This window comes from Asterias rubens, chromosome 14 (genome assembly GCF_902459465.1).
Source record: "Asterias rubens chromosome 14, eAstRub1.3, whole genome shotgun sequence".
Classification (NCBI taxonomy): Eukaryota; Metazoa; Echinodermata; class Asteroidea; order Forcipulatida; family Asteriidae; genus Asterias; species Asterias rubens.
The window spans coordinates 14144619-14171928 of NC_047075.1; the positions used below are offsets into that span (position 1 = coordinate 14144619).

Sequence of the window (27310 nt, forward strand, 5' to 3'; positions counted from 1 at the left end):
TACAGTAACAAAAGGCTATGCACAATGTGTCAGTTGCTTTTCAAAATGATCATTTGCTACTCAATGTTACCATTCAGGATGCAAAAAATTTGTTTTAGTAAAAATATTTTGCTATGCAAAAATGCTGGATGAAATTGTTCATTGCTAGTATACATAGAATGCCATGAAAAAAAGCAGATTTGCATTGAGGTTGGCAAACTACAACATACTATAAAACTTGTTTGTCACCAACAATCTTACTTGGTTGTTAACGTTTTCAGCAGCCTTTTTTTTTATTTGACTACATGTTGAACAGTTTGAAAAAGAAAAAAACAAGAAGACCTACTTAACATGTTTTTGTCTTGAACCTTTGGCAATGATACAATAATAGTTGTTTAAAAATTGAGACAAGTTCACTGTGCTTATTATTACAACAGGATGGAGAAAGGACAATCATTGTTTTGTTTCAGTGTAAAAACTCACTGTTCATGAAATTAATATAATAACACATGTTGACTACTTCCCTCTGAAATAGTGTCGTATTGGAGAACACACAGTACTATCTGAATTGGACTTGTATTTTGATCATTGTTTGGACAGTGTGCCTACAGCTTAAAGTTTGCTAATAATGGTTTACACTTGATTGAATATGGACATAAACAAATACATGTACACATAGTCATTGACTACAACCAAAAAATCATCATTTAATTGAAATGGTCAAAATTCAAGTGCCATTAAAATAATTAAGTACAGTTATTTTTGGTTTTAAAAACAACCTCAGGTGAAAACGTGATATTAAACAATGCCCTCATAACTCAACTGTAAATAGTTTCGAATAGTCCATTAGAAAGCCTTACATCAAGTGAATTTTGAAAGGTATACAAAACTGCTTAGTTACTAGTCATATTTTACGTAGCTGTTTGAATCTTCATATGTGACCAGAAGACTTGATAAGTTATTAGTTATTACACTATATACAAATAACGTTATGTATAGAATTGAAACACCAAGTAAAATGAGACTTTATTAAAAAATTGAAACCTCAACCAACAAAAATTTGCATTTAAGTTTGCACATCTGAACAATTCATTAGTAAATTTTCTCAAAAATATTTAAGCACCAATTATCATTTTGACTTATTAGTTGAAAAGTTTGTTTGAAAAAAACATAGGCCTATAAAATGGGAAAATGTGTGCATTAACTGTTTTGGTCATTATTTTGGTGTTAATGATGCAATGATGGTTGAGTTAAAAATAGGTTTTAGTGCACTTAACCGAATACTTTAGTAAACCATGCAAACAGCATCCTTTATGTGCATAAATGTAAACACTGTAAAGGCAAGCTGTATAAAATAATGTGCACTGAAGTAAATGCATACTATGTATAATAGTCAGACACAAATAGCAACCCCAATGTGTGTATATAATTATAAGTAGGATTTGAAACTTTGCATGGTGGAAGTAAGATATAGAAAAGTTTGCGGTAACACCATGTAATAACAATCTCTCAATGAGTTGGGGTGGTTCTGAAAAGAACCGTTGGATTAACTCGACGTTTTGATCAGTATGCTCTGATCGCATTCTCCAGAAGACGATCAGAGCATACTGATCGAAACGTCGAGTTAATCCAACGGTTCTTTTCAGAACCACCCCAACTCATTTAGAGATTGTTATTACATGGTGTTACCGCAAACTTTTCTATATATATAATTATAATGTATCTCCTGTAATCTCTTAAAGAGGCCAATTCATGATTTCAGTTGACAATGTTAAACAAGAACAGTAGACATTTTTTTTCTCCACATATCCAAAGTGGCCTTCACATTTAAGAACATCAGGCATGCAACTGTACAGTTTGTCAAAAATCATGAAAGTGCTTTGAACAGTAAGAAAATCAATGTGTCCTTTGTTTTGAAGTCTGCACATGGACAGTTGAGAAAATAAAAGAACTTCGCCAAATCAGCTAAATTGAAAAGTTGTTTCATGCTTCACATGTGCAACAGTATAAAAAATCGCATAATTCAAACTGAAAGCTCCTATGGCATATAGTATGTGATAGGCTGTTGAAAAAAAGAGACTCCGAGTGCAAGGCAAGAGACCATGTAAGCTCACAAAATTGCAATCATGAGCACAATTATTAAAATTTGTCATTGGTTTTAAAGCCCTTCTAAGCAATCCGGGCCCAATGTTGGTTATACCTCTATTTCTTGATATTTAATACTAGAAAAAGAAAACAAATTTGGGAGGGGGGGGGGGGTTAAAAAAAAAAAAAATAGAAAACAGGAAATTAGATAAAAAAGGTGAAATCACATTCCTGCCTAAGGTGCATAATGTAGAATATCAGGAAAACGAATTCATGCAAGAAATTGTATAAAAGTTCAATTTTAATTCTATTTTTTTTGCTTCTCGTATTGAGTTAAATGATTCAGAACAGTTTGCAGCTCAAAAAATTACGCATCATTGGAGCAACCAAGTGTTTTCAAGATACTGATTATGTGACAAAATGTAACATGAGTGTTGCTATTTAATCACTTTCACTGGTATAATTAACCTCAACCTCAGCATACTCCCCATTAAAGGCATCCTCTTCAGAAATATCTGAGTATGTGTCAGACTCAAACAAACCAGCAACATCATCAGTCGACGGCATACTTTGGTCATAAATAATTAATTTAACAGTGTTCCACACTTCTAAGGCGATATCCTTGCGGGCAAATGAGTATCTGTCACAAAAGTCACTGAAGGGGAAAACGATGTGACATTCATTGACTACTTCTGTGAGATTCATTTCAGAAAGTCCACATGCTAAGTCTTCACTTGTGTACAGATGTTCACTACTGTCTGTCAATAATGTGTCTCTGTACTCATGCAGGTTTTCTTTGAGTTCCGAAACATTGCTGTCCTCCACAGTCACGACTCTCCATTCAGGTTTTGCTAGCCCATGTAGCACGATATCCTTTATCTTCTGTTCAGCATGTGATGGTTTGGCCGAGCATGTGTCTTCATCACATGTACATTTTCTTGCGCAAATGTCACAGCAGTTGTGTGGAACAATGACTTTTTCCTCACCACTTGATGGGAAGTTGTTATTGATCGCCTGTCGTCTACATTCCTCTCCTTTCATGAATGCCTTCATGCCCTCACTAGTTTTCAAACTAGCGCTAGCACCCGGGGTAGTTCACAACGATTGCCACACTCTGAGTGCCATCCCGACCTGCCCGCCCACTTAACTGCATAAGGTCATCCAATTCTGTTGGGTGACCTACCAATATAACCGTGTGAAGCCCACGTACATCTATGGTTGCAAACAATATGCGGACCTCGCCGTCTTCTTGGGCAAAACTATTGATGATCTTCTTTTGAACATCTCCTTCAGTGTTCGTGTGATACATTTCAAAGAAGGCATACAACACCTTTGGGAGAAGAGAGCAGAAAAAGGAGTGAAGCTCGCTGACATTCTTCCTTGACTGGCAGTACAGTATCATTCGCTCTGTCGAACGGCCCTTCTCCAAAATCTCATCGGCAATCCATTTGAAGACGGATTCAAAGTTCTTATCTGCTGTCTTGAAAACCACATACTTAATGTTATGCCGTTCAGGACTTACTTCAATTAAGCTGTAGTTCCTCATCCCCAAACTGTCAACTATTGTGCGCCTCACTGTGGTTGTTGCTGTCGCTGTCATCGCCACAACGCAAGTTGACTGGTTCAGGATGGAGCGTAGCTGTCCCAGCTGGCCATAGCACTTCCGGAATGCTGAACTCTTGGTTGATGAATGACCCATGTTTAAATTTAAAAAAAAAAATTATGTTAATTTAAAAATGTGGATTATCCATAATTTGTTTGACTAAAAGTTCTTGGCTTTTTCCTGTTCACAGTAGAAAAGGAAGTAATTATTATTTGGTTAAAACAATAACACATACAATGTACATGTATTGATATTTGCAAAACCTCATTTAGATAATCTAGCTCTCTTTTAAGTGATTAAAATAAAATCCCTTTCATGACATTGCTGCAAACAATTACAAGTATTTTAAAAAGTTGAATGAAAAAAAAACCTTGTAAAGCTTGATTGTCAATTAATTAAGGCCACATGTATACAAAAAATATATGTTGATAGTCCCGGCTTTTCAAAAAAAGTAAAAAAAAAAAAAAAGGTTATAGGGCCCCCACGCACAAATGCACCGTCGAAGCTTTTCCATGCACGACGCTTTTGTTGTCGTCGTATCGTACAAGCTGTTCCCACCAAAGACATACAGATACCAGACTGATGCCGATACTGCTACGTCAAGAGTTATGCAGGCCAAGCGCAGCGGCATGGTTGGAATGTGCTCGGAATTTCCCGAGCGATTTGTACACGGACCAAGACGTTTCTCTGGGGAGCGGTGAGTGAACTAGGTCACGTGAGTCGGTGCGGATTGAGTCGGTGCGGGCGCTGTTGGTGAATTGGCCGCGGTGTGCGTGAAAAGGGAAACGAGAAGCGTCTTGCACCAAGACTACCTTGTGACCCGTGCGTAAACAAAACCGCGTGACGTATGCGCGGATTGATATTGGTTTTAGACAGTGTCACTCGGTTCATTCATAAAAATAACCGGGTCTAGTTTAAAGATGGCGATTGGCACTCTCGATTGATATCAAGATTGACTCTACATTTCCAAGGAAAAATCTCGAAGTCTTCCATCAAAAAACCGTGAAAATTTCACAGTTTGAACATTCTACGAAGGTGAGCATAGCTACTTGCTTATTTTGTGCTGATTTATGCTGTCTTAATAGTAGTTTCATAAGGATTCAACCAAAACTTCACTTTTTAAAATAAACTTTTAAGTTGTTGTGCATTCCTGCGCGAATTTGTTCAGTGTGGGCTACCCGGGGATCGGAGCGATCCGAAGGGTTGATTTTCCATAACGGGTCGGTGATTATTAATTTAACGCACAACTCGTTGCGCTGGTTCCCGACAGCACTCACCAATGGCTTTACATACGGGGGGGGGTGGTGATGGTGGGTTACAGGTACGGCTTTGAGAATTGTGCTTAACTGGTAGCCGGTATTATTAAAAAGTAGGACTAGTTAATAGTTTTTAAAATAAAATAATAAAACAATAAAACATTGGGATGGCTTATGCTGTTTAACTAACTAATGTTTAGTTTTAAATATCGATAAATCACAACATGTACACTTAAATGCAAGAAAATCCTCAATATAAGCAACAAAAAGAAAAGACAACATGAGTCATGATTTAAAAATAATAAAAACAAAATAAATAAAAAAGTTTCTGGATTAAATATTTTGACTTACAAAGTGAGACACATTGATTCAAATTTATTCAGTTTCAGCTCGGTTTAACATGACCATCCTTCCTCTGTGGTTAATCTTGAAAAATATTTGTGCGTAAAGAGCTATAAATTGTTGCAAGAATGAATATTACTAATATTTAACCTGGCTTGACATCTATTTGCAATTTTTTAAAGGCACACGTTAGTTCATAAATTTGAACACCAAAAAACTTATTTTTACAAAATAATCCTGAAATGAGAACATTTCATTTCGCCTCCTTTCTTTTTCAGACTCTTTTGGCTCCAATCTGTCTGTTTGCACCCTATATCACTCACCTCTCACACCACACCAATTGCTTTTTCTGCTTTTCTGCACAAACTACAACTGCTATTCACCCCTCCCCACCCCCCACCCCATCCTGATTCCTGACTCCTGACTCCTTGCTTTGCCTCAATTTTGCTAACAAATCATCTGTTACCTCATCATGTCATCTTTGGGCCCATACTCAGATTCACTGCACCTCAACTCTCAAAATTGGCTTATCACTTTCCCCACTACCAATCCGCAGTCAGTCAACAACGGTATAATTTTAGATTTCAATAGTCAACTTCAAGCTGAAGAAAACACGACCAACGCATTAAGTCAAGTAATCACATCAATGAAAGGTATCTAAAACTTATCTTCATTGATTTGTAAAGACCTCAAGTGCTCATACTCAACCTTGAAACTAAAACGGGTCAAGCTCGCAAAAAGTAAGTCCAGGCCAAGTGGGAAAATACGTCTGGAGTCATTCTTAAGAGAGGCCTACATTCCACCAGGTCTCCGTACTGAACAGGTCGAGAATGAAGAAGAAAACATCAATGTTCCACAGCTCACTGAAGAACTCGCCAGGGCAAAACAAATCATCGAGGACCAGAGCAGCATCATACGAGAAACGAAAAAGGAACTTGAAGACAGCCGAAAACACCTGAACAGAATATATTCAATTGTTGGAAAAGTTGGAAAGGCAAAACTTGTGCTACAAAAACTGAAGCGAAAGGACTATTCACTGAGATTGTGGAAAACAAAACACGCAAACTTGAAGAAATCTGTTCTGTCTGAGAAACTTCACCAAAAACTTCACCAACAGAATAAAAATGTCAAACGCCTCAAAGCTGAAAAAAGGGCCATCCTCAGAAAAAAAAACCCACAAGAGGCAAAACAGTCATCCACAGGGGTGTGCATCGTGTCAACGTCATTTGTTGGAGCTCAAAAAAGCCAATGCCGAGGTACTTTACCTTCAAAGCCAGCAGTTGGAGAGGCTTGATGATAATGATGACCTCATTCAAACAAAAGAGGGAAAGTCATATTCCACAAACATAAGGGAGGCTTCATACTACCTGCAAGATCTTGGAATGTCGGAAAGAAATACAAGCCATGCAATTAGAGCAATTGTCGGAGCAACAACCTGACGAAAGCTTGGGCCCCTCCCATCAGTCTCAACACAAAACAGATTTTCAAGTGAAATGAAAGCCCTGTCAGAGTCACAAATCAAAGAAAAATTGGCATGACATTCCAACCTAACACTAAAGTACGATGGGACTACTAAATCGAAGGGCCACCTCACAGAGGTCGAAATCTCCTCCCCAGATGATACCTTTCTGTTGGGAGTTAAGGGAGCAGATAGGTGGAAAAGCTGACGACTATGTTGAAACGATCCGTGAAGTCTGTGGGGAACAGCTCCTATCAAGAGTAAAAAACACAATGACGGACAGATGTGTCACAAATGACTCTGTAGACAGAAAACTTCAGGAGGCAATCGGGAGCCAACATTTGAATTCCTTCAGGTGCAGTATGCACCCATTGGATGCGTTTTATCATGCCTCTGAAAAAGCCATCCGCTCTGAAAAAACAAAACAAAGAAGAACAAAAAACAAATCAACAAATGCCATTCAAAAAGGGTTCAGAGAGCAACACACATGCCTTACTACGAGTAGTGGACAAACTCTTCCACGACCTGGGATGTGGATGTGGGAAGGACCTAAGTGAGTTTCTTCGTTCAAAAGGCTTCAACAACACAGATGAGATTCACGATAAGACTGCAGCATACTTTCGCTTTGTTGGGAACAGATTTAACATTTTTTATATTGATGCAATGTTAGCATTCTCATACTCAAATGCAATACAGGAATTTTTTCTTAAAAGTTCATCACCCTTCAAACTTCCTTCAAATTGCTGTTTCTAATGGATTCAAGGAGGGAAGCTGCAATACTCCAATGAGAGCACTTGGGCTCATAGGGAGATTTGTAACAGGCCCATGGATGAGGCTGGTAGGTCAAGATTTGAACATCCTTGACATTAACAAATACTACAATGAGGCATTAACCAACATTACACGCTGGAAATGTCAGCCTAGTGAAATGATCTCCAGCAAATCTTGCATCTTTGAAGCGATCCCTCTGAAGGAAGATGAACATCTACATCAACTTCTCCAGTTCACCTCCAATGATGATGAGCGAGCTACCGAGTCTCTCCTTCAGAAACTGTTGGAGGCAATCGAGGAGGTAATCCTAAGACAACTTAATACTCGGCTACCAGGTGGTGTTTTCTGGGACCCCTCACCCCGTCTCCAAGAAGAGGCCAGGTCATCAACATCGCACAACATCTCTGGAGAACGGAAATTTGCCATAGTGGATGCACATATCCGACGAGCACCGAATGCAACCATGGGTAAAATAGAAGCCAAGACGATGTTCCGATGCAACAAAACCAGCACTTGGATCAACACACAATCTAGAGCAAAGAAGAAGAAAAACATCATTGAAGCCATTACACTTGGTAGAAAGGTTAGAGCCGCAAACCGTTCAAGAGAAATTACTAGAAGAAGACGGCTAAAAGAAAGATTGGAACTCATGTGCAAACAGCTCACAGAAAGGGAAGAGAGAATACGAGTTCATCAAGAACACCTCATCGAAGATGTCTTAGAGTCTGGGGGTATTTGGATGACAGAGCAAGACATGGAGAATAACACTAAACATATGGGGAAGGTCAAACTTTTTGCTGCATTAAAAGCCCAAATCAATATTAGAATAAAGTCCTCAAGTCCAAAAGCAAAAAAGTTATATTCACCAAGAGTTCAATAAATCAGCTTAAGGAATGTCTTCTTGAGGTAATCACTGACCCCATAGATGATGACAAGCAGGAGTTATACGCCATGTTGCAACGTCCTGATGACTTGGTCGGCCGAAGAGTCTCTCAGAAGTGGTCAGACGATAGTGGTGATGAAATGTGGTGGGCAGGTATTATTGTGGACAAAACAGAGGGTGAATTCCGGTTAGAGTATGAAGGTGACGACAAGCCGTACTTTATGACGCCAGAGCAGGTCTTGTCCGATATCGTGTCTGGAGAAATCAATCTTCTTTCATAACATACATGTAGTTAATGTTTACAGAACCATCAGGGAGCTTGGTAAGTATAACATGATCATGATAATGACAACACAGCCTTTTTAAACTATTCAAATAGAACTTCAGATTGTTAATATTTTGTATTGATAAATATAAATGCAAATTTTCGCGATTTTTTTTTTTTTTTTGGGTAGCTCTCACGTTTGACTTTTGACCTCTAGTTACGTGACCTTTGGGCATCAAAAGGTCAAGTTTTGAACTTATATCATTGACCTTGAGTCTGGGAAAGGTCAAGTGTTTGCTCTTATTCTTATCATGCTCATTAAAGGTTGAACTTTTCTCATTGGCTTTTAAGGTTCCAAGTTAGTGTCATTTTAACATACTCAAAATACACATGCACACATTATATAGGGAATTAATTAATACACAAGGTCACACTTTTTGTCTATGGAAATATGGCACGAAAAGAGCGACCATTGACCTGACGTAACTCGGCATCCCCTTGACCCATCCTCACAAACTTGGTGTCAAAATGAACGATTCAAAGAGACCTTTCCAACTAGACTGGTCACAGGTCAATCAATTTGGTAATTTAACCTACTAGTGTACATTACAAAATAATACTCTGAATAGTAGTACTAGCAGTGTAGCACTCTAGTTGGAACATTTTCACGCAACAACTGTTCAAATCAAATCCCATCCCCGCACAAGCCTGGAATTGGAAAGGGGGATTTACAGATTGTTACAGCAATAACATGATGAACTGTTTGTGCTTCAAAATTCAAGGGCAAGGGGGTGGGGTGTTTTACTGTCATGCCTTGTGATATCTCCGGATTCTAATCTACAGTACCTAGTACTAGTGTAGAACTAGAACTAGAAGCCATGTCTTAGCCTTATTTTTATACTATAGGAATTTTTGTTATAACAAAATTAAATAGGGTAGTGGTGGGTATAATTTAATAATACTTAATAATAACCATTTTAAATTTAAATACATATCTGTATTGATAGAGACACCGAAGGCGCAATTTTTATTTTATTTTAATGTAGACCTAACATTTAACAGAAAACCAGAAACTGATTTAGTAAGAAAAATTAGTTTAACAAATCAGTTTATTAATTGATTGATATATTTTCATTTGCTTGCATGGTATACTAGCTTCTGAATATTAAATAAAATGGCAGCCAATGAATGTACTGAAAACATATGAGGTAGGTCCATTGTTGTGCATGCTTTAGCATTGTAAATATGTGGCAGACTATCTCTCGCAACGTAAAACCAAAACTTTTAAGAGTTCATCAACACACGATGAAGTGTCATTGTTTAGTTTTTGAATGTGAACAATTTTCCTGTTATCCTTCTGACAACACATGACACCAGGATATGACTGTTGTTTTTTATGGGAGTTTCTTTTAAAGGGGGCCTTTTTATTTCTTGTTTTTTCTTCTGACGCCTGAAAAACGATGGGGGATGAAGATTGACATGGTTGAACTGCTGATATATTTCAAAGTTTGAAGAACCTTTTAAATTTTAAATGCTGTTTAAATTACTAGTACTACACTACCACCGTCCATGGACTTGGCCTTAAAGCCCGGTTCATACTCTCTGCGAATGCGAAGCAAATTTAACGTGAATTTGACGTCACACCCTCCTTTCGCAGCAATATTCGCAAGGGAGTAGAGCAGAGTTCAACTGCTGCGAATTGTTCGATTTGTGACGTCGTCAACATTCGCTTCGCATTCGCAGGAAGTATGAACCGGAAGTCTCAGTTTTTTAAATAAATTCAGTTACATAACTTTTTAAAATAAAACCAATATTTGTTTCTTATTTCCTTGTGCAGTTCCTGTCCCTGCTCATGCGTACATCAACAAGATGACTGGTAGTAACGGCAGCATTAGTGCCACATTCGGAGTCCAGGGCAGTGAAGATTCATCTTATAACAGCGATGACTCATTGATTGAGTTGATTACGGAGTCGGAGTCGGATGAATTAATAGAAGAGCTGCAACCAAGTTTGAATGGATCACTAAAAAGGCCAAGAAACTACAGTCTGCCAGAAGAAAATGCTGCTAACAAAATAACCCTCAGCCATGAAGTGTACTGCCAACAATGCAATAACTGCACATTAGAAATATGGTCCCTCCATCGCGCTTTTCTGGAGAGAAAAAACCGATAGGGTTGTTGCGGTGTGGTAAAGGCCCAAGCTGAAGGCAAGGGCCTTTATCGCACGTCAACGATCCTGCAATGTTGTAAACGGACGTTCAAGAAGGAGTAACTACTCTTTTATTCCCATTCATAAATACCTCAGACAGTTTCGCTATTCCTAGTGGTGGAGAGTGCGTCACGAGGGGGTGTGTAAACCTTTGATAATGACCAGTGTTTATAACCAGTTGTGAGCGGGACAGTTTCTTCATTCCTATTGGTTGAGAGCAACGGCTGGAACAGTTGTGCCACATACCGCCATACCATAATACCACTTTCTGCAAAAAAACCTGCTGAAATAAAAAAAAATTAATAGGTGCGCCTGTTGAGCACGAAATTGACCGCTAAGCAGCTCTATGAAGTTGGGCCCTGGGCTGTTCTACTTAGTATTTGTTTTTCTAAGCAACAAATGAGTGGTGTACCACCAGTTGCAGCAATGGCAGCTGTACTGTCTTGTTGCTAAGCAAGAGTTTCTTGTGCTTAGCTGGCAAGTTTTTGTGCTTACATGCTTATTGAAATTGGGCCTAGAATGTAGTTTTCTGCCCTAGCACCGATATTGAGTATCCCTGCATTTAGTGTTTCTCTTGTAGAGGGTTACACACATCTACCCCACTGTAGATTTACCCAATACTCTTGGCCTGTGTCTTGTAGAAGGTAAAACAAATCTACCCCCACTAAGGATTTAACCACCACTCTTGACATTTGTCTTGTAGAAGGTTACACAAATCTACCCCACTGTAGCTTTCCTCACTACTCTTGGCATTTGTCTTGTAGAAGGTAGACAAATCTACCCCAACTGAGGATTTACCCACTACTCTTGGCCTGTGTCTTGTAGAAGGTTAGACGAATCTTACCCCCACTGTAGATTTCCTCACTACTCTTGGCATTTGTCTTGTAGAAGGTAAGACAATCTACCCCCACTGAGGATTCACCAACTACTCTTGGCCTGTGTCTTGTAGAAGGTTAGACAAATCTACCCCACTGTAGATTTCCTCACTACTCTTGGCATTTGTCTTGTAGAAGGTAAGACAAATCTACCCCAACTGAGGATTTACCTACTACTCTTGGCCTGTGTCTTGTAGAAGGTTTGACAAATCTACCCCCACTGTAGATTTCCTGACTACTCTTGGCCCGTGGCTTGTAGAAGGTAAGACAAATATTCCCCTACTAGATTTCCCCACGACTCTTGGCCTGTGTCTTGTAGAAGGTAAGATAAATCTACCCCACTGATGATTTACCCACTACTCTTGGCATTTGTCTTGTAGAAGGTTAGACAAATCTACACCCACTGTAGATCTCACCACTACTCTTGGCCTGTGTCTTGTAAAGGGTTAGACAAGTCTACCCCCACTGTAGATTTCCCCACTACTCTTTCCCCATGTCTTGTAGAAGGTTAGACAAATCTACCCCCACTGAGGATTTCCCCACTACTCTTGGCCTTTGTCTTGTAAAGGGTTAGACAAATCTACCCCCACTGAGGATTTCCTGACTACTCTTGGCCTGTGTCTTGTAGAAGGTTAGACAAATCTACACCCACTGTAGATCTCACCACTACTCTTGGCCTGTGTCTTGTAAAGGGTTAGACAAGTCTACCCCCACTGTAGATTTCCCCACTACTCTTTCCCTGTGTCTTGTAGAAGGTTAGACAAATCTACCCCCACTGAGGATTTCCTGACTACGCTTGACCTGTGTTTTGTAGAGGGTTAGACAAATCTATCCCCACTGAGGATTTACCCACCACTCTAAGGCCGTGTCCGAAACGACGACTTCGGCTACAGCTACGTCTAGATCAGCGCGTCTACCAGTGTTGAAGAATAGGCAGACTGAGGATTTCCTGACTACGCTTGGCCTGTGCTTTGTAGAGGGTTAGACAAATCTATCCCCACTGAGGATTTCCCCACCACTCTTAGCCTGTGCTTTGTAGAGCGTTAGACAAATCTATCCCCACTGTAGATTTCATCCCAACTCTTGGCATTTGTCTTGTAGAGGAATAGACAAATCTACCCCTTTGTATCGATGTTCGCCGTAGTATTGCTTTTGTACAGGATTAAAAAATTCTCAACAGTTAGTCGATGGTTGAATATTCAATTGTTGTCACTACTTGTGTGTTTCAGTGGAAACTGTTGGCTTTGTTTTTATGTTCTCAAAATATGGTAATTACTTTCTTAATTGAAGGCTTCAAAATTATGAAATAGTCAATACGGATTTTGTATATAAATAAAACTGCATCGATTTCTATTAATTTGTTTATTTCATTTTTTTATTCCGCTGAATGTATACATACTACACAATAAATTAAAGTAGTACAAGAAAAAGTGTTGCGTGGGTCCTGTTGTTGTTTGTTATGCCTCTATACTTAAAAAGCAGTTGCCTTTCTATTTCATTTCATAATAATTGCATAAAGGGGCTATTCAGTTTGAGGATTCTTTAAGTTGTTGAGATTTTTTAAAATTGAGTCACAATGTTTTTCTTGTGAATTTTAAAAATAGATGCCACTGTTTTCTATTTTCAGAGTGCAGGTGATAGTTTTTGAAAACATGAGCTTGACTTTTAACTTTTTATCACTAAGTACGTAAACTTCACTTTTGATGCCCTTTTTTCTCTCAAACGAGCGAAATGTGAAATGTTCTAGTTTAATGTGAAGGTGTTACAACTACTTTCGTAAAAAAATTCCAAAATGTTGCTATTCATATTTAAACACACAATTGAGTCTCTTAATATGGATGGACCTGTTGACACAGCATCATTGCAAACTATGTTTCTTCAATTAACTGTTTCAAATATCAAATTCACCTATGCCAAGATTATGCGTTATAAATAATAAACCAAAGGTCAAATTTTAACGCTCCCAAATGTGGAAATTTAACTCCATGGTCATGATTATATGAGATGTTGACTGCGCTAACTCAACTCTCCTCAACAAATGGTGCGGTGACAGATCTAATTAAATCCACAGACTATTATTGAAGCAACCGACCATTTCTAATTAACATAAAAGGTTGCATTAAATCAGGTAGGCACACCTGTTAAAGGCATCTTGGATACTTTTTGTGGCACAATATGCTCATTGAGCCTCATTGAGCGAATGAAGTCAGGATTTTGTGTAGGTTCACTTGAGAGACATTCAAGGCATGTGCCTGTTCGTTGTACAATGTCAAGAAGAGTGCAAACTTGTTTAGGCTGTGTAGGTACTTCGTCACTGTCCCTGGCCTCGACAATTCTATGAGTACACACATTAGGAGTCAATATCAATTTAGAATGTTAATCTGGACTGAAACTGTAGAAATATGCACCTTTATCTTGTCTAACCTGCCGGGAAAATCATTTTTGGCCAAATAAACAAGAAAAAAACCAAATGGAGTACCACCTTTAATGACAATAACATCACTCATTTCTGGGGAATAGCGGGTGTTAGAAGGGCCGGGATGTCTACCTCCATACATTGAGATATAAGGTGAAGGTTCCTTACAGTTAGTTGCCTTCGCTGTTTGACGGGCACCATCATTACATCCATTTGATGCGTACATATATTCCTCAAATGAGGAAAGAACATCATCTGTTGGAAAAAAGTGAAATAAATGTCATGCTTGAAAAAATATCAGATCATTTCAAAGCCATGTGAAACTTGTAATAAGGTTTTGCGTTTTATGAATCACCAAGCTGCCGCTTGTATGTGTAGACATGACCAAGATTTGAAACTTCAGTTTTAACCTTTTTGTCACAATTATTTGAACCTTGTGTACATTCTATTTATGACTCAAAAAACACACCAATAGAACGTGTTATAGAACTTTGTCTTCTGAAAACAAATGTGAACTCAGGATTACAATGCAAGGGTGTAAGGGTCAAACCAAACATAAAAGGATTACAATTGCTGTACTTTTACTTATATTATCACTGGGTGATAAGGCAACATGCACATACCATTGGAGGGTCGTTGGTATCGGCCCTCTGTCGGCTCTTTCAGTGTCTGCACAGATGGTTTAGCTTTGCCCTTGTAACCCAGACCTCGCCTAAAGTTTACCTCCTTCAGAAGTGAACGGTATTGTGGTCCATTACGCTGTGGGTGATACAAATCAAGATAGTTACTCATTACCGATCAGTGTATGCAGTAAAGCGCCCTCATAGCAAAGTGTTATCCTTTGCAATTTTGGCAGGGTTCGTCATTACTTTTTCTGTTGGAAGATAAAGGTTGCACAGTATGTAGTTCTGTGATATTAAAATGTAATGTATGTGGTCCGTTTCAACCTGTTGTCATAAAATTATCAGTAGTATGTCATAAACCAGTAAAATTAAATAAAGAAATGTACGGAAAACTGAAGCTCTTCATGAAGCATCACAAGTTAACAACAATTTAAATCACCTCAAATTTGTAGGGTATTCCAAGTGCACATTGACTAGTTTTAAATTGTTATTATTTTTGTTTGCAATCACTTTTTAATGTTCTAAATGTACCTGTGTACAAAGGTGCTCTCCATATACATATCTGCATCCATTTACCTTGAGTGCAAGCTGACTGTGCAAGTGCACATCAAGCCTTTTCACACCTCTGGTGAAACATCCAGGGTAGGGGCAGGGGTATCCTCTCCCCTTGTTTGACAGCCCATGCTTCCCATAGTGCTCTATCGGATCTCTAATTTGATTAATAGAAAGTACACAAGATGGTGTTTTACTGACAAATCTGATCAAATTAATTTGCAGTTAGACCTGGGCAAATAATTTGAAATATCCGGGTAACTGCAAATAATTTTTCCTTACCGTAACCGCGAATGCCGTTTTTGTCCTAACCAGATATCCACAAGGAGCGCAGATACCTTTAAGTAAACCGGATAGTCTTCAAATTACAACCAAGAAACCGGATTCCTATTATCCGCGATCGTCAAGACGACGACCGATAGGAATGTTTTGTCTGAATCCTTATGAAAATTCTATTAAGACAGGCAAAAAAAAGCATAAAATAAGTATTCATAAATACCTCAGACAGTTCCGCTATACCTATTGGTGGAGTGCGCGTCACGTGGGTGTGTACAAACCTTTGTTTATGACCGGTAAAAAGTGTTGAGAGCAACAGCTGAAACAGTTGTGCCACATCACGCGATATGCGCGACGCGCACAGCATTCCCTTATATGGAGTTGTTTACCCGAGGGCTGCGGAGGGCTTTACCATTTCATAGCAGGAGGGGTGTTGTGTTCAAAGAAATAATTTAACAAGTATAATTTTTGCATTTATTTTACATTTTTTTAAACAAAAAGTGATGATGTTTTTGACCGAAAAGGTATTTGTGAATGGGAATCAAAGTGTGTTGTATCGGTTTTCAACTAGTGGTTTAAACCCGCCGAGGCCTGGTTCTTTATGATTTACCTTGACTTCGTCTCGGTAAAATTATCAAGGACCAGGCCTCGTTGGAATTTACCCACTAGTTGAAAACCTCTTCACCACACATTGATTACCTTATTTAACTTTATGCTCACCTCGGCAAAGAATTTAAACAATGACATCTCTGATGTTAAATGTTCAAAGATTACGTAAGTTTACCTTCACCCCTTCACGTAGAGTCGATCACGATATCAATAGACAAAGCAAATCATTTGTTTTAAATCAGATCTGGTTATTTTTATGAATCTGGTTATTTTTATCAATCCGCTCATAAGATCTCATTCAATAATAAACAGCGCCCTCTAGCGGCAAACCCCCCTATTTTTTTAAATAGCGCCCCCTAGCGGCGGGGAAAAAATATTTGATAATCCGGTTAATTTTGGATAGTTGGCCGGCAGTTAACCGAATACCAAATGTCATTATTCGTCCAGCACTATTTGCAGCACCTTTGAAGTAAACAAAAAATTTAAAATAAAAGTTTCCTTACCTCTCCCTAACCTGTCCCATCAATTGTTTTAGTATTGACACCTCCCTCACACGATGCTGCCGCCTAAAATGTTGGGACAGGTACTTATAGTGTCTACCACACATGGTACAAAATCGTTGCTTGCGATGACCCTGTGTAGATAAGTGAATTATATGAGTTATTGGTTTTAGTCTACCAGTCTCTGATTTCATGACCTAATGCATGTTTTTTATATGGGTCCCTCATAAGAGTTACAGGTGGATTGGTATTTCTTATGCAAACAGATTAATTATTAAAGACAAGTCTGTATCATACCATTCCAGATTTAACTAATAAAGCAATTAAAACATAAATGGTGCTGAAAAAGGGAACTGAATTGGTTTCATAATATAAATGTCTAATCCATGTCCTGCTAATTTTGCATAAAAATGTAAAAACTTACTGGTAGGTATCTCTTTGTTGGTGTAGCACCTTTTTCTTCATCATCTTCGCTAAGCACCTAAATGTTATAGTAATTTGAGAAAAATATTACAATTACGCAGCAGCTTTCTTTTATAAAATCTGGTATAGGGACTAAACATGCACAGTTTGTTGGGGAATGTGAGGTATCAAACTACATGCTTTTCAGTCAGAATAATTCCTCTGGGCTATGCAGTAGTGGATGGTTTGGTGTAAACATAGTTATTAGCCCTTTGCAGAGTCAGTCTTGCATGTAGAGCCTCAAATTGGGTACATCAGTGAATAGAAGCATTATATAACGTATAATGTAATGAACATTTCATCCAAACAGCTGCACAAACACAACACAAATAAAGCATGAAGTCATGGCTCTACATGCAAATGGCAGATTCATGCAAAGAGCGAATAATTATTAATGTTGGCTGCTCGTGCACGTTAAAGAGGGTGCACGTTAAAGAGGGCACTATGTGATCTGCTGGCTTATATTTTTATATTTGTTATATAATATATGCCTCTGACGGAGGTCCGGTTTGGATCGAAAGCTAAGGCCATGTACCCTACTCGTAATTTATATATATATTGACAAAATTGGGAGACCACCAACATAGGTCTAGATAGCTCAGTTGGTACAACCAGAGGTCGTTGGTTCAAATCCCGCTCTCGTCAATTTTTCATCGTTCAACCCAAAATCATTTTAAAATGTACCCATTCAGTTTCCCTTGTGGTTTATTATTTGATATATGTATATATATACACAAATTAAAAAATTAAAAAATATTTATAACAATGTGTTCAATCAAATGGCCTGATTAATCAATTAGAATACAATGAAGCATCAAAACCCACTAGCCTTGGCCCAACAATGAGGAAAGAATTCCTAAATTTGTTTGGAATTGAATTCTAATTCCATCTTTTTTCATGATACCAAATAAAATTGAAAAAATTATTTATACACAAAATATGTCAAAATTACAGGTAGGTCGTCCAGTTCTTGCTCGTCCTCTTCTGACTCGTTCTGTTCTTGCTCTACCTGTGTTAGCTCATCCTGTTCACCAAAAATTCCTTCTTCAATGCTGCTGAGCAACTGAAAGGCCTAATTAAATTGACAAGAAGATGCAAATTACACAAGGAAAAAACACTGATCATGACATTGACAGCCATTGTGTGAACCCCAAGCTACACTTCCAACCCATCCAATCATGTGGCTAACATCATTATGCATCTCGTACTGGTGGGTCAGGGGATTTAACCAACTAAATGAGTTCTTGCTCTACCTGTGTTTGCTCATCCTGTAACACAGCTAAGCAAGCTTGTCACATCAATTAGCCACTGTATTTTGTTCGCACCCTTAAAGATATGATGTCTTCCAACAATTCCAGGTGGACCAATCAATTGTGCTTTGTTTTACATGGTGTAACATGACGGCCATATTCATGCATGAATTCTAAAGATGACCGTATCCAAGACATGGCTTTTGTCCATGTCAACTGTCATGCAAACTCTTGTTGTACTACATTAGTACCGTAATTTTCGGATTATAAACCGCGCGGCGTATAAACCGCACTTCCTCAAAATATACAAAAAATATTTAGATGTCGGCGTATATGCCGCGCGGCGTATAAACCGCAATCAAAATAAAAAAAAGACATGAAAAAACTAACCTCAAAACACGGAAGTGAAGTACGCAAACCTGCCGCGTTACGGGTGATTTTTTATCTCACACTATCAGTCCTGAGTTATATTTTGTTTCCATCAACAACCCTTTTCAAGAATTTGCGATTTGATGATCGGTTGTGTTGACCATATGTTTTGTGAACTTCTTTGGCAACAATCTCCGTGAATCAAAGATCGGTCTACAACGCACACCGAGAAATACTTTGCCCTGCATCGCATCGCCCTCTGTTGACAAAAGTTGTTCACGTTTGATTAGACTGGGCCCCGAGCCTCAAAGTGTGGGTCAGACGTTCAAGCTCCCCGTTGTACGATGGGCAGCCGCTCTACTCGATCCGTCCGAAGTCTAGCCAAGATTTTATGAATGGAACTATCACCGGCCAATCAACAACGGCCAATCATCAAACGGCCAATCACCGCATGCGTGAACACATAGGGGCCGTGCTTGTTTGCGGTCCCCGTGTGGCGATGTGCAGTGACAGGCGGGCGGCACATCACTCAGTCTTGTATAGTTGGCCGCAATGTGGAGTTGCGTCGTAATTAAAGTGGAAATGTATTAAAGTTTACACTATTGATCGTAATTGAAATGATCTATTATAGGATAGCATTCTTTTTGGTTTTTTTTTTTTTTTGGTTGGCCGGTGTTTCTCCCTCCCTTTTATTGTAGTCCCACAACGAGGATCCACACAACAGATTATTGCAACGACGGACGGGCGGACAGACGTAGCGTGTGTGTATGCAGTAATGTATCATGCAGCGTGCACATTAAGCACATGTACACACATGCGAGTTCGTAAAGCTAGCAATCTGTTAATTGCGCTGCTCAATCTCGAGATTGCACAACAGATGTTGGCTGCACCGTACTGAGCGATGTTCGCTGACGGGTTGCGCTACGCCCTCGCATTTGCGCCGCCTGGAAATAAAATTCCCAATGTTACTGGACTCAACAATCAGGGCAGGTTGGAAACGTTTTGTTTGATCCCCTGGAGCGGCATAGCTCTTTGCGTACGTCCATTCACCATTCTGCTGTTGCGGTGTGCGTGGTTGAGCTGACGAAACCGCTGGCTGACACGAGTGTAGCGGATGTCTGACGTCAGTATATAAAGATCGTGGGAAAAATAGACAGGGGACGAGTCTATTTCGCCGAGACACGTGTATAGCTTGAATTTCTGACGCCAGCATGTAGAGATCGCTAGGATAAATAGACGGGCACCAGTCTAGTCTAGCCCGAGTTGCGCTGAGCGGGGGGAGCTAGCTAGCTGAGGGCGGCTGTTAAACGTTTTACAAAGGAAACATGGAATACAATTGTGGTGGGATTTTCAACAGGTTTTTGTCATCACACAGGCAGGTTTTTGTTCTCGTTTAAGAAAAAAAAACATTATTTAGAATATTTTACAAACGATCTTTCTTTTTAAAAATGCCGTTTTTCTCTTAAATATTTATAAGTCGGCTTACAAGCCGCCCGGAGAATAAACCGCAGGAGTTCAAAAAAATGTCAAAATCAACATATAAACCGCGGTTTATAATCCGAAAATTACGGTACATGTATTGTAAGTACACGCTCGGTTAAAGGGTACTTGGTGGGTGACATATGAGTTTAGAACTAAACTTATTAATATTAAATTTTGGTCTAAATATGTTGAATAACCTTTGAAAAGCTAAACTACTTAGGTTAGGCCAAATAACAAAAAATACCAGTTGATCGTCTGCATTTTTCAAAAAAGAGCAGGATGAGGGCCATACGATTTACTATTTTTTTTCAAGATGGCCGCTAAGTATTTCAAATCAAACAGGCCACCAAATATTCAGTTTGAATCAACCACAAACCATTTATACCTTTTAGTTGCATGAGGACCTGTGTTATTTATTACTAACACTAACAGGGTCGATAACACTAAAAAGATTTGCTGGTAGGCATTCATCAATATTGTTTTACAAAACAGACGGTTACAAGTGTTCGAGAGCATCAAGTTAGATTCGGGAAATGCTCCTATGCCAGTCCTTTTGAAAAGATGGATTAAACATTTTTTTTTTACAAAAATCGAAAAATAGTAAATAGAAAATAAAAAGGATTCGGCCCCAAAAGAGGATGCGGGTGGAGACGATCAACTGGTATTTTTAGAAGAAAACTTATCAAAATTATTCAATTAAATGAACTTGTGTGCTAAACAGTAACACTTTTTTTTAGCATGTTTGCCAACTTTTGTGTACAAAAATTATGCTTGAATTTTGGTTATACTTACGTCACTTTTCATTGAAATACTTGGGGGTTGGCGGTTTTGTCTGAAAAAAAAAAACATGCCAGGCACCAGGTTCAGGTATTATTTTTATAAGCACTGTTTTATGATTTACCGAAAGCACCCTCTTAGACATGAACACAACACTTATTATGATTTGAAATACATTTCAATCCCGATTGTGTCTCGTGGCCTACGTTGGACTGAGGTATCAAGAGCAGTAAGTCATGCAAGTCCATTTTTTGTTCATCTCCGAAGATTTAACATGAACAGCAAAAGCTATGTGTAAGAAAATGAAGAATAAATCTGTCACAATGTAAAAACATTATAAATTAAATTGCAAAGGTCAATTGATACAATAACAAATGTATGCACCAAATGTCCGCAAACATAAATGAGATGCACAATGTAACAAAACTGTGGTAGTCAAATTTATATGCTGTTTTTATATTGTATTATTACTTTTTACACTGTGTTGGGAATGTATCAATGCTAGATGGGGTGTTTTGGCCCAGCGAATAAGAGCACCGGACTCAAGCTCTGGTGATTTCTGTTCAGCAGAGTGTGTGTTCGAATCCCGGTCGTGACACTCGTGTCCTTGAGCAAGACACTTTACTGTAATTGCTTTTCTCCACCCACAAATAAATGGGTACCTGTGAGAGCAGAGATGGTTTATGTGAATGATTAGCTTGGAGCGCGGTTACTCGCAGCACCCGCTGTATACTCCCCACGGAGCTGAGATGGTTTAAAGGAATGACATAAATGGCCCTGTGAGCAGGGGTAAAAGTGTCAGAAGCGCTTTGATACAGTATACTGTGATAAAGCGCTATATAAAAACTGGTTATTATTATTATTATTATTATTATTACTACTACCACCATTACTACTCCCAATGCAGTGCACTAATGAAACAAGTATGTAGTATGTGTATTATAACGTTTTAGTAATTATTTCCATGCGGCATGCATGTACCATCCCCCCCCCCCCACCACCACCACCCCAGGATGAAAAAATAAATAAAAAGTAAAATAAAAAATGATTAACATGATGGGCCTACAGTAAAATAGTATACATGTATCACAACCACAATAGTTAGTATGGTATCCACCAAATGGAAGTGGAACTCATGGGCCTTTTGATGTTTTTCCTGCAAGGTATGATGAGTTACACACATGTACGTTTTTGAAGACCTGTTCCTTTACATTGCACGATGTAACAGTTTACAAGATGCAGTGGTGCAATATGCAGCCAATCAACCAACCAGGTACACTGTGGGGTGAACTCCTCTTTGCAATAAGTGTCACTCGACTCACTGGGTTCTTTTACATGCATTTCACAAAACACGGGATCGGAAGCTTTTCAACCCATCCGAAGGGCACAGTAATTATGGATAAGTGTCTTGCTTAAAGACGAAAGTGTCACGACCAGGAGTCGAACCCACACACTGCTGATCAGAAACACCAGAGCTTGATTGAGTCCAGTGTTCTTCTCCGCCAAGACACAACCTTAATTTAAATTCTGTATGCATCCAGGATTGAAATAGAATGATTGATTGTGTGTGGGGGAAGGGGGAGGGTCTACTGCCAACTTGAGCAAAAGGTCAAGGAAGGAGTACTTTCCTACATTTCCTTCCTTTCTTCATTAAAGTGCAGCTTTAAATACCTGAAGATAAACGCACTGCCAGAAACACCGGGGCGAACCCCCTTCTCTTATCGAAGAGTGTTCTGGGTTCTTTTATACGTGCATTACTAAATCTCAATACAACACACGGGACCTACGGCTTTACGCCCCATCCTAAGGACGAAGCAATAGAGGTTAAGTGTCTTGCTTAAGGACACAAGAAGTGTCACGACCCGGATTCGAACCCACACTCTGCTGAGTGCTGATCAGAAACACCACAGCTTGAGTCCAGTGTTCTTATCCGCTCGGCCACGACACCTCCCTTTGGTATAGGGACTCTGGTACACTACAACAAACTAGGTAGGCCTATACCATGTATACATTCGTTAACATAAAAAAACATGACATACAATAACAATTTTTTTATAACAACTAGTACTATAGTAATCATGGTAGTACAGTACACTAGAAGACTTAAAAAATATTGTTACCATTACCAATAAAAGCTGTATAGTGGAAGAAGTAGGCAACCATCTCATCCTGACTTGCAGTTGCATACAGCATACAAAAACTTGGGTTAAATTCAGCAAAAGATCTTCGAACATGTCGTGCACCGCCAGCAAAACAGAGCGCTGCATGCAACATAAACAATGTACACATACAACAAGGACTACTCGTGCTGCGCCGCGCCATGCGTAGGAAAGTACAGCCAGAGATCGGTGGGTCTGGGTGCCAGACTGTGTGGGAAACAGACTCCCCAAGTTGCTTTAAAAAAAATTCACGCCTGAGTGGGTTTGCGACTTGGGCTATGTCGTGAATATTGGCTTCAATATTGGCGTAAATATTTGCGACGTGTAGCCCATGTCGTGAATATTGGCGTCAATATTGGCGTCAATATTTGCGACAAAGGGCCCATGTCGTGAATATTGCCGTCAATATTGGCGTCAATATTTGCGACATAGGGCCCATGTCGTGAATATTGGCGTCAATATTGGCGTCAATATTTGCGACATTTGACCCATGTTGTGAATATTGGCGTCAATATTTGCGACATAGGGCCCATGTCGTGAATATTGGCGTCAATATTGGCGTCAATATTTGCGACTTTGGGCCAAGTCGTGAATATTGGCGTAAATATTGGCGTCAATATTTGCGACTTTGGGCCAAGTCGTGAATATTGGCGTCAATATTGGCGTCAATATTTGCAACTTGGGGTAAAAGTCAAAAATATTGGCGTCAATATATATTTGCGATGTCCCTTTAAAGCCACCATAGAAATGTCCAACCGGCAAAACTTTGACAAACTACAAGAGTCCATTAACCAGGTACAGATAAGCACACAGACATGTCAGATCAATCTGGAATTAAGGCAGGGTTGAAATTGGCAATATTCTATCTTCTGAAGAAGATGGCCATGGTAGTAAAAGGATTGGATTGAAAAGAGGCTATGGTAAAGCTAGCAGACCCCAAAACAAGAAAAGTGGCTAGGGTGCATCCTTCCAACACATACATCTTCCCTTGCATTCAGTATAGTCTGAACCATATAAGTGGCTGGCGCAGCGTTCAACGGGTTTGTGCTGAGGCAGAAGTTGAGGAGCCAGGCAAAATAACAGCTGAAGCGATGAGGCATAAAGCCAGTACCCTGTATGCAGCTAGGGAGGTGCCAGAAAGTAAAAGACTTCTGTTCTATAGGCATATGGGCCACTCGGCACTGGTCAATTCAAATGTTTACCAGGCTCACCTGGCGAAAGAGGAAGTTTCTTGTGGTAAAAGTTTATCTCTAAGAATTACTAGACAAATACATCTATGGGAAGAATCACTGGTCTGAAATGTCATGCTTTTTAAGTCTTTTTGCTGAACCTGCTTCTTAAAAAAACATTAGCAATTATTTTTGAGCAATTTTGTAAAAAAAATTGACACACATTCCTAGATACTGTAGCGGAATATGCATTGCTTGCTAGGGGGAATTTCCCTTTTGCTGGGCTGCAGTTCGTGCATCAGATAGCGTTGCGGGTACCCCGTGCGGGTAATTTCAGACCCCAAAAACTAGTGTAAATAACACCCCTCAGTAGTCAAGAGTGTACAAGTCCAGTAGTTATATTGTCGTCTGCTGCGTTTTCTGATCATGTTCTAACTTGCTCTCAGTTTGCAAACGGTCATATTTCCATTGTTCTCTACAAAGATTAAACGTTCAATAGAGTAGTGGTGTCATAATAGAATCTAATAATTGTCATCCTAATCTGTAATTGCCAGTGGCCTTCACTTCGTGTACAAAAAAAAAGACCGGTGCATGGTTTACGTGAAAACCTCAAGGACCCTTGATCACTGAGCCTTATCTGGTAGTTAATAGATGACGTCACAACTGATGACGTCTACCAGCCAAACGTGCCAGTACTTGTTCCCCATACAGTGGAGCTATCTTTGTTTTCTATAACTCCAAGCCCACATCTTGTACCACAATCACTCGGACACGGTATTATGTTTGTGTTTACCTTTGCAAAAAGGGGCTGCAGAGAAAACGTGTACACATGTACACGAAAAAACAAGCTTTACGTTAACAAAAACTTTATTTAGCTAGGGTCGAAACGTCAGGCCATTTACTATTTTTTCCATTTGGTTGGTAAGTTGTTTGCAACAGCTAATTCGATTTTCTCAAAAACTTTATTCGGTATATAACACTCCATTAACAATAACATCTACTTAAAACCTCCACAGTACTTAAAACAATTATACATGACGAAGACCCCCCCCCCATTATGACAAGAACTTTGAAATCTGTCGACTGAAGTGCGTTCGCATGCAGGTGATTGATTAGGTGGATGGGTTGAGATTGTTGGAAACTAAAGCAAATACATTAATAGCATATTTATTTTTCTATACTTGTTTTTTAATTTATTTATTAATTTATTTAATTATTGATATTTCATTAGATAATTTTGTGTTTACTCATCTTACTTTTTTGTTGTATGTGTGGCGAGTTCACTTATTAAAGCCCTCATAGTATTAACAGTTGATATTATGCTCCAACAAATTTCCGTTGATAATACTGTTCTGTATTATTACCGAGTCAAACAATACAATCTTTGGCGTGTACGATTGAAAACCATTCATTATTTATACGTAAGTTTAGCATTCTTTATCGAAAAATTCAGTATTTTCGTTGGACGTCTCCCGCTCTTCTCTTCATTTTTATAAGCACTTTCGTCTGTTGATAAATCACTATCATCTTCTTGAAAATCCTCATCCTTCTCCTCTTCTACATCTTCAAAATCGTCATCATCTGTTGATTCATCACTATCGTCTTCACTGAATCCCTCCTCCTCTTCCTCTACTTCTTCACTTTCATAAATCTTATCATGTGTTGATTCATCACTATCATCTTCAAGGACCTTCTCCCACTCCTCCACCTCCGCATCTCCTTCATTTTCATGAATGAGAACGATGGAAATATATATGACCGTTTGCAGATACCTTTATCCTGGATATGCACCGTAAGTCTATTTATTAGTCCGTACAGAAACATACGCCGTATGGTATTATTGGGCCTTGATCCGCTTGGGGTCTTTGTAGTGTCTGGTCCGCAAACTGAGAGCAAGTTCGAACATGATCAGAAAACGCAGCAGACGACAACCTAACTACTGGACTTGTACACTGTTGACTACTGAGGGGTGATATTTACACTAGTTCTTTGGGTCTGAAAATATATAATTCGATTATAATGATCTTAATTAAATAATAGTTCTTAATACTCAATAATGTATTGTCTATAAACTGTGATGTCTAACACTTTGACCTGCCCGCTTGCTGTCTGTGCTGGTAAAAAGGAGGGGGGAAGTCTTCGTCACACCCCCAATCAGGCAACCTACTTACAACGACCCAAACGAGCCATGATCCACAAGACCTGTGGATCATGATCCACCTTAAAAAAAAGGAGGTCATATACGCCTTACATACTACTCTTCTGCTACTCTTCCCTGCTGTTTAGTGCTGTTGTGTCGCGCTTTGCTGTCACGCTGTTGTATGCTCGGTTGTCTTGGAGGAAGTTAGAGATTGGAATTGTTGCATTGGAAGCGCCACCGGCCTAGGGTGAGTAGCTGCACCTTGTAAATCAGTCCCGATGACAATTCATGATTAATTACTAAGTTCTAGTGATTCTATAGATTGCCTCTCATATAACAAGTTACAATTACCTCAGAATCAACAACCAATCGGCCTCAGCACCTAATCAGGAACCCTAATCAATGCCAGTAGTTATTCAATAAACCAGCCCAGTTCCTAATATTATCAGTGTCAAGTGTTAACTAGTTGGAGTCTCAGCCCTGTGTGTGGTATGTGTGTGTTTGGGTGATTTAGCTAGGCGCCATGGGGTAGATTTCTCCCAAAACGAGTCCGCCCCACCGGTCTCTGTGGTTACCGCTCATCGTAGAGGCCGAAGTCCCGAGGTACCCGGCGAGATACCGGGGTGAATCCGTTACAGATTGGTGTCAGAAATGGGATAGGCGCTTGGTTAGTCACCTACCTTAAGGACTCATTTAATTAAACACCTGTAAGGGACACCTAATTGAACCACCTACAAAGGCGTAGATTTTAAATAACACCTATATAGGAACTGCATTAACAACAACGCTATGGAGCAACG

The 27310-nt window shown here is 39.2% G+C and overlaps 1 protein-coding gene across 1 annotated transcript; it reads right to left on the bottom strand.

Moving 5' to 3' along the window:
- Positions 1-3142: 3142 nt before the first annotated feature.
- On the bottom strand, positions 3143-3763 carry LOC117299209 (ATP-dependent DNA helicase RecQ-like). Its single transcript, XM_033782667.1, has one exon. The coding sequence runs from the start codon at positions 3761-3763 to the stop codon at positions 3143-3145; it is 621 nt and encodes a 206-aa protein (XP_033638558.1).
- Positions 3764-27310: the final 23547 nt, after the last annotated feature.

Bases quoted from the DNA above. Each gene is read 5' to 3' on its own strand.
- LOC117299209 (XM_033782667.1), bottom strand. From the start codon at position 3,763: ATGGGTCATTCATCAACCAAGAGTTCAGCATTCCGGAAGTGCTATGGC.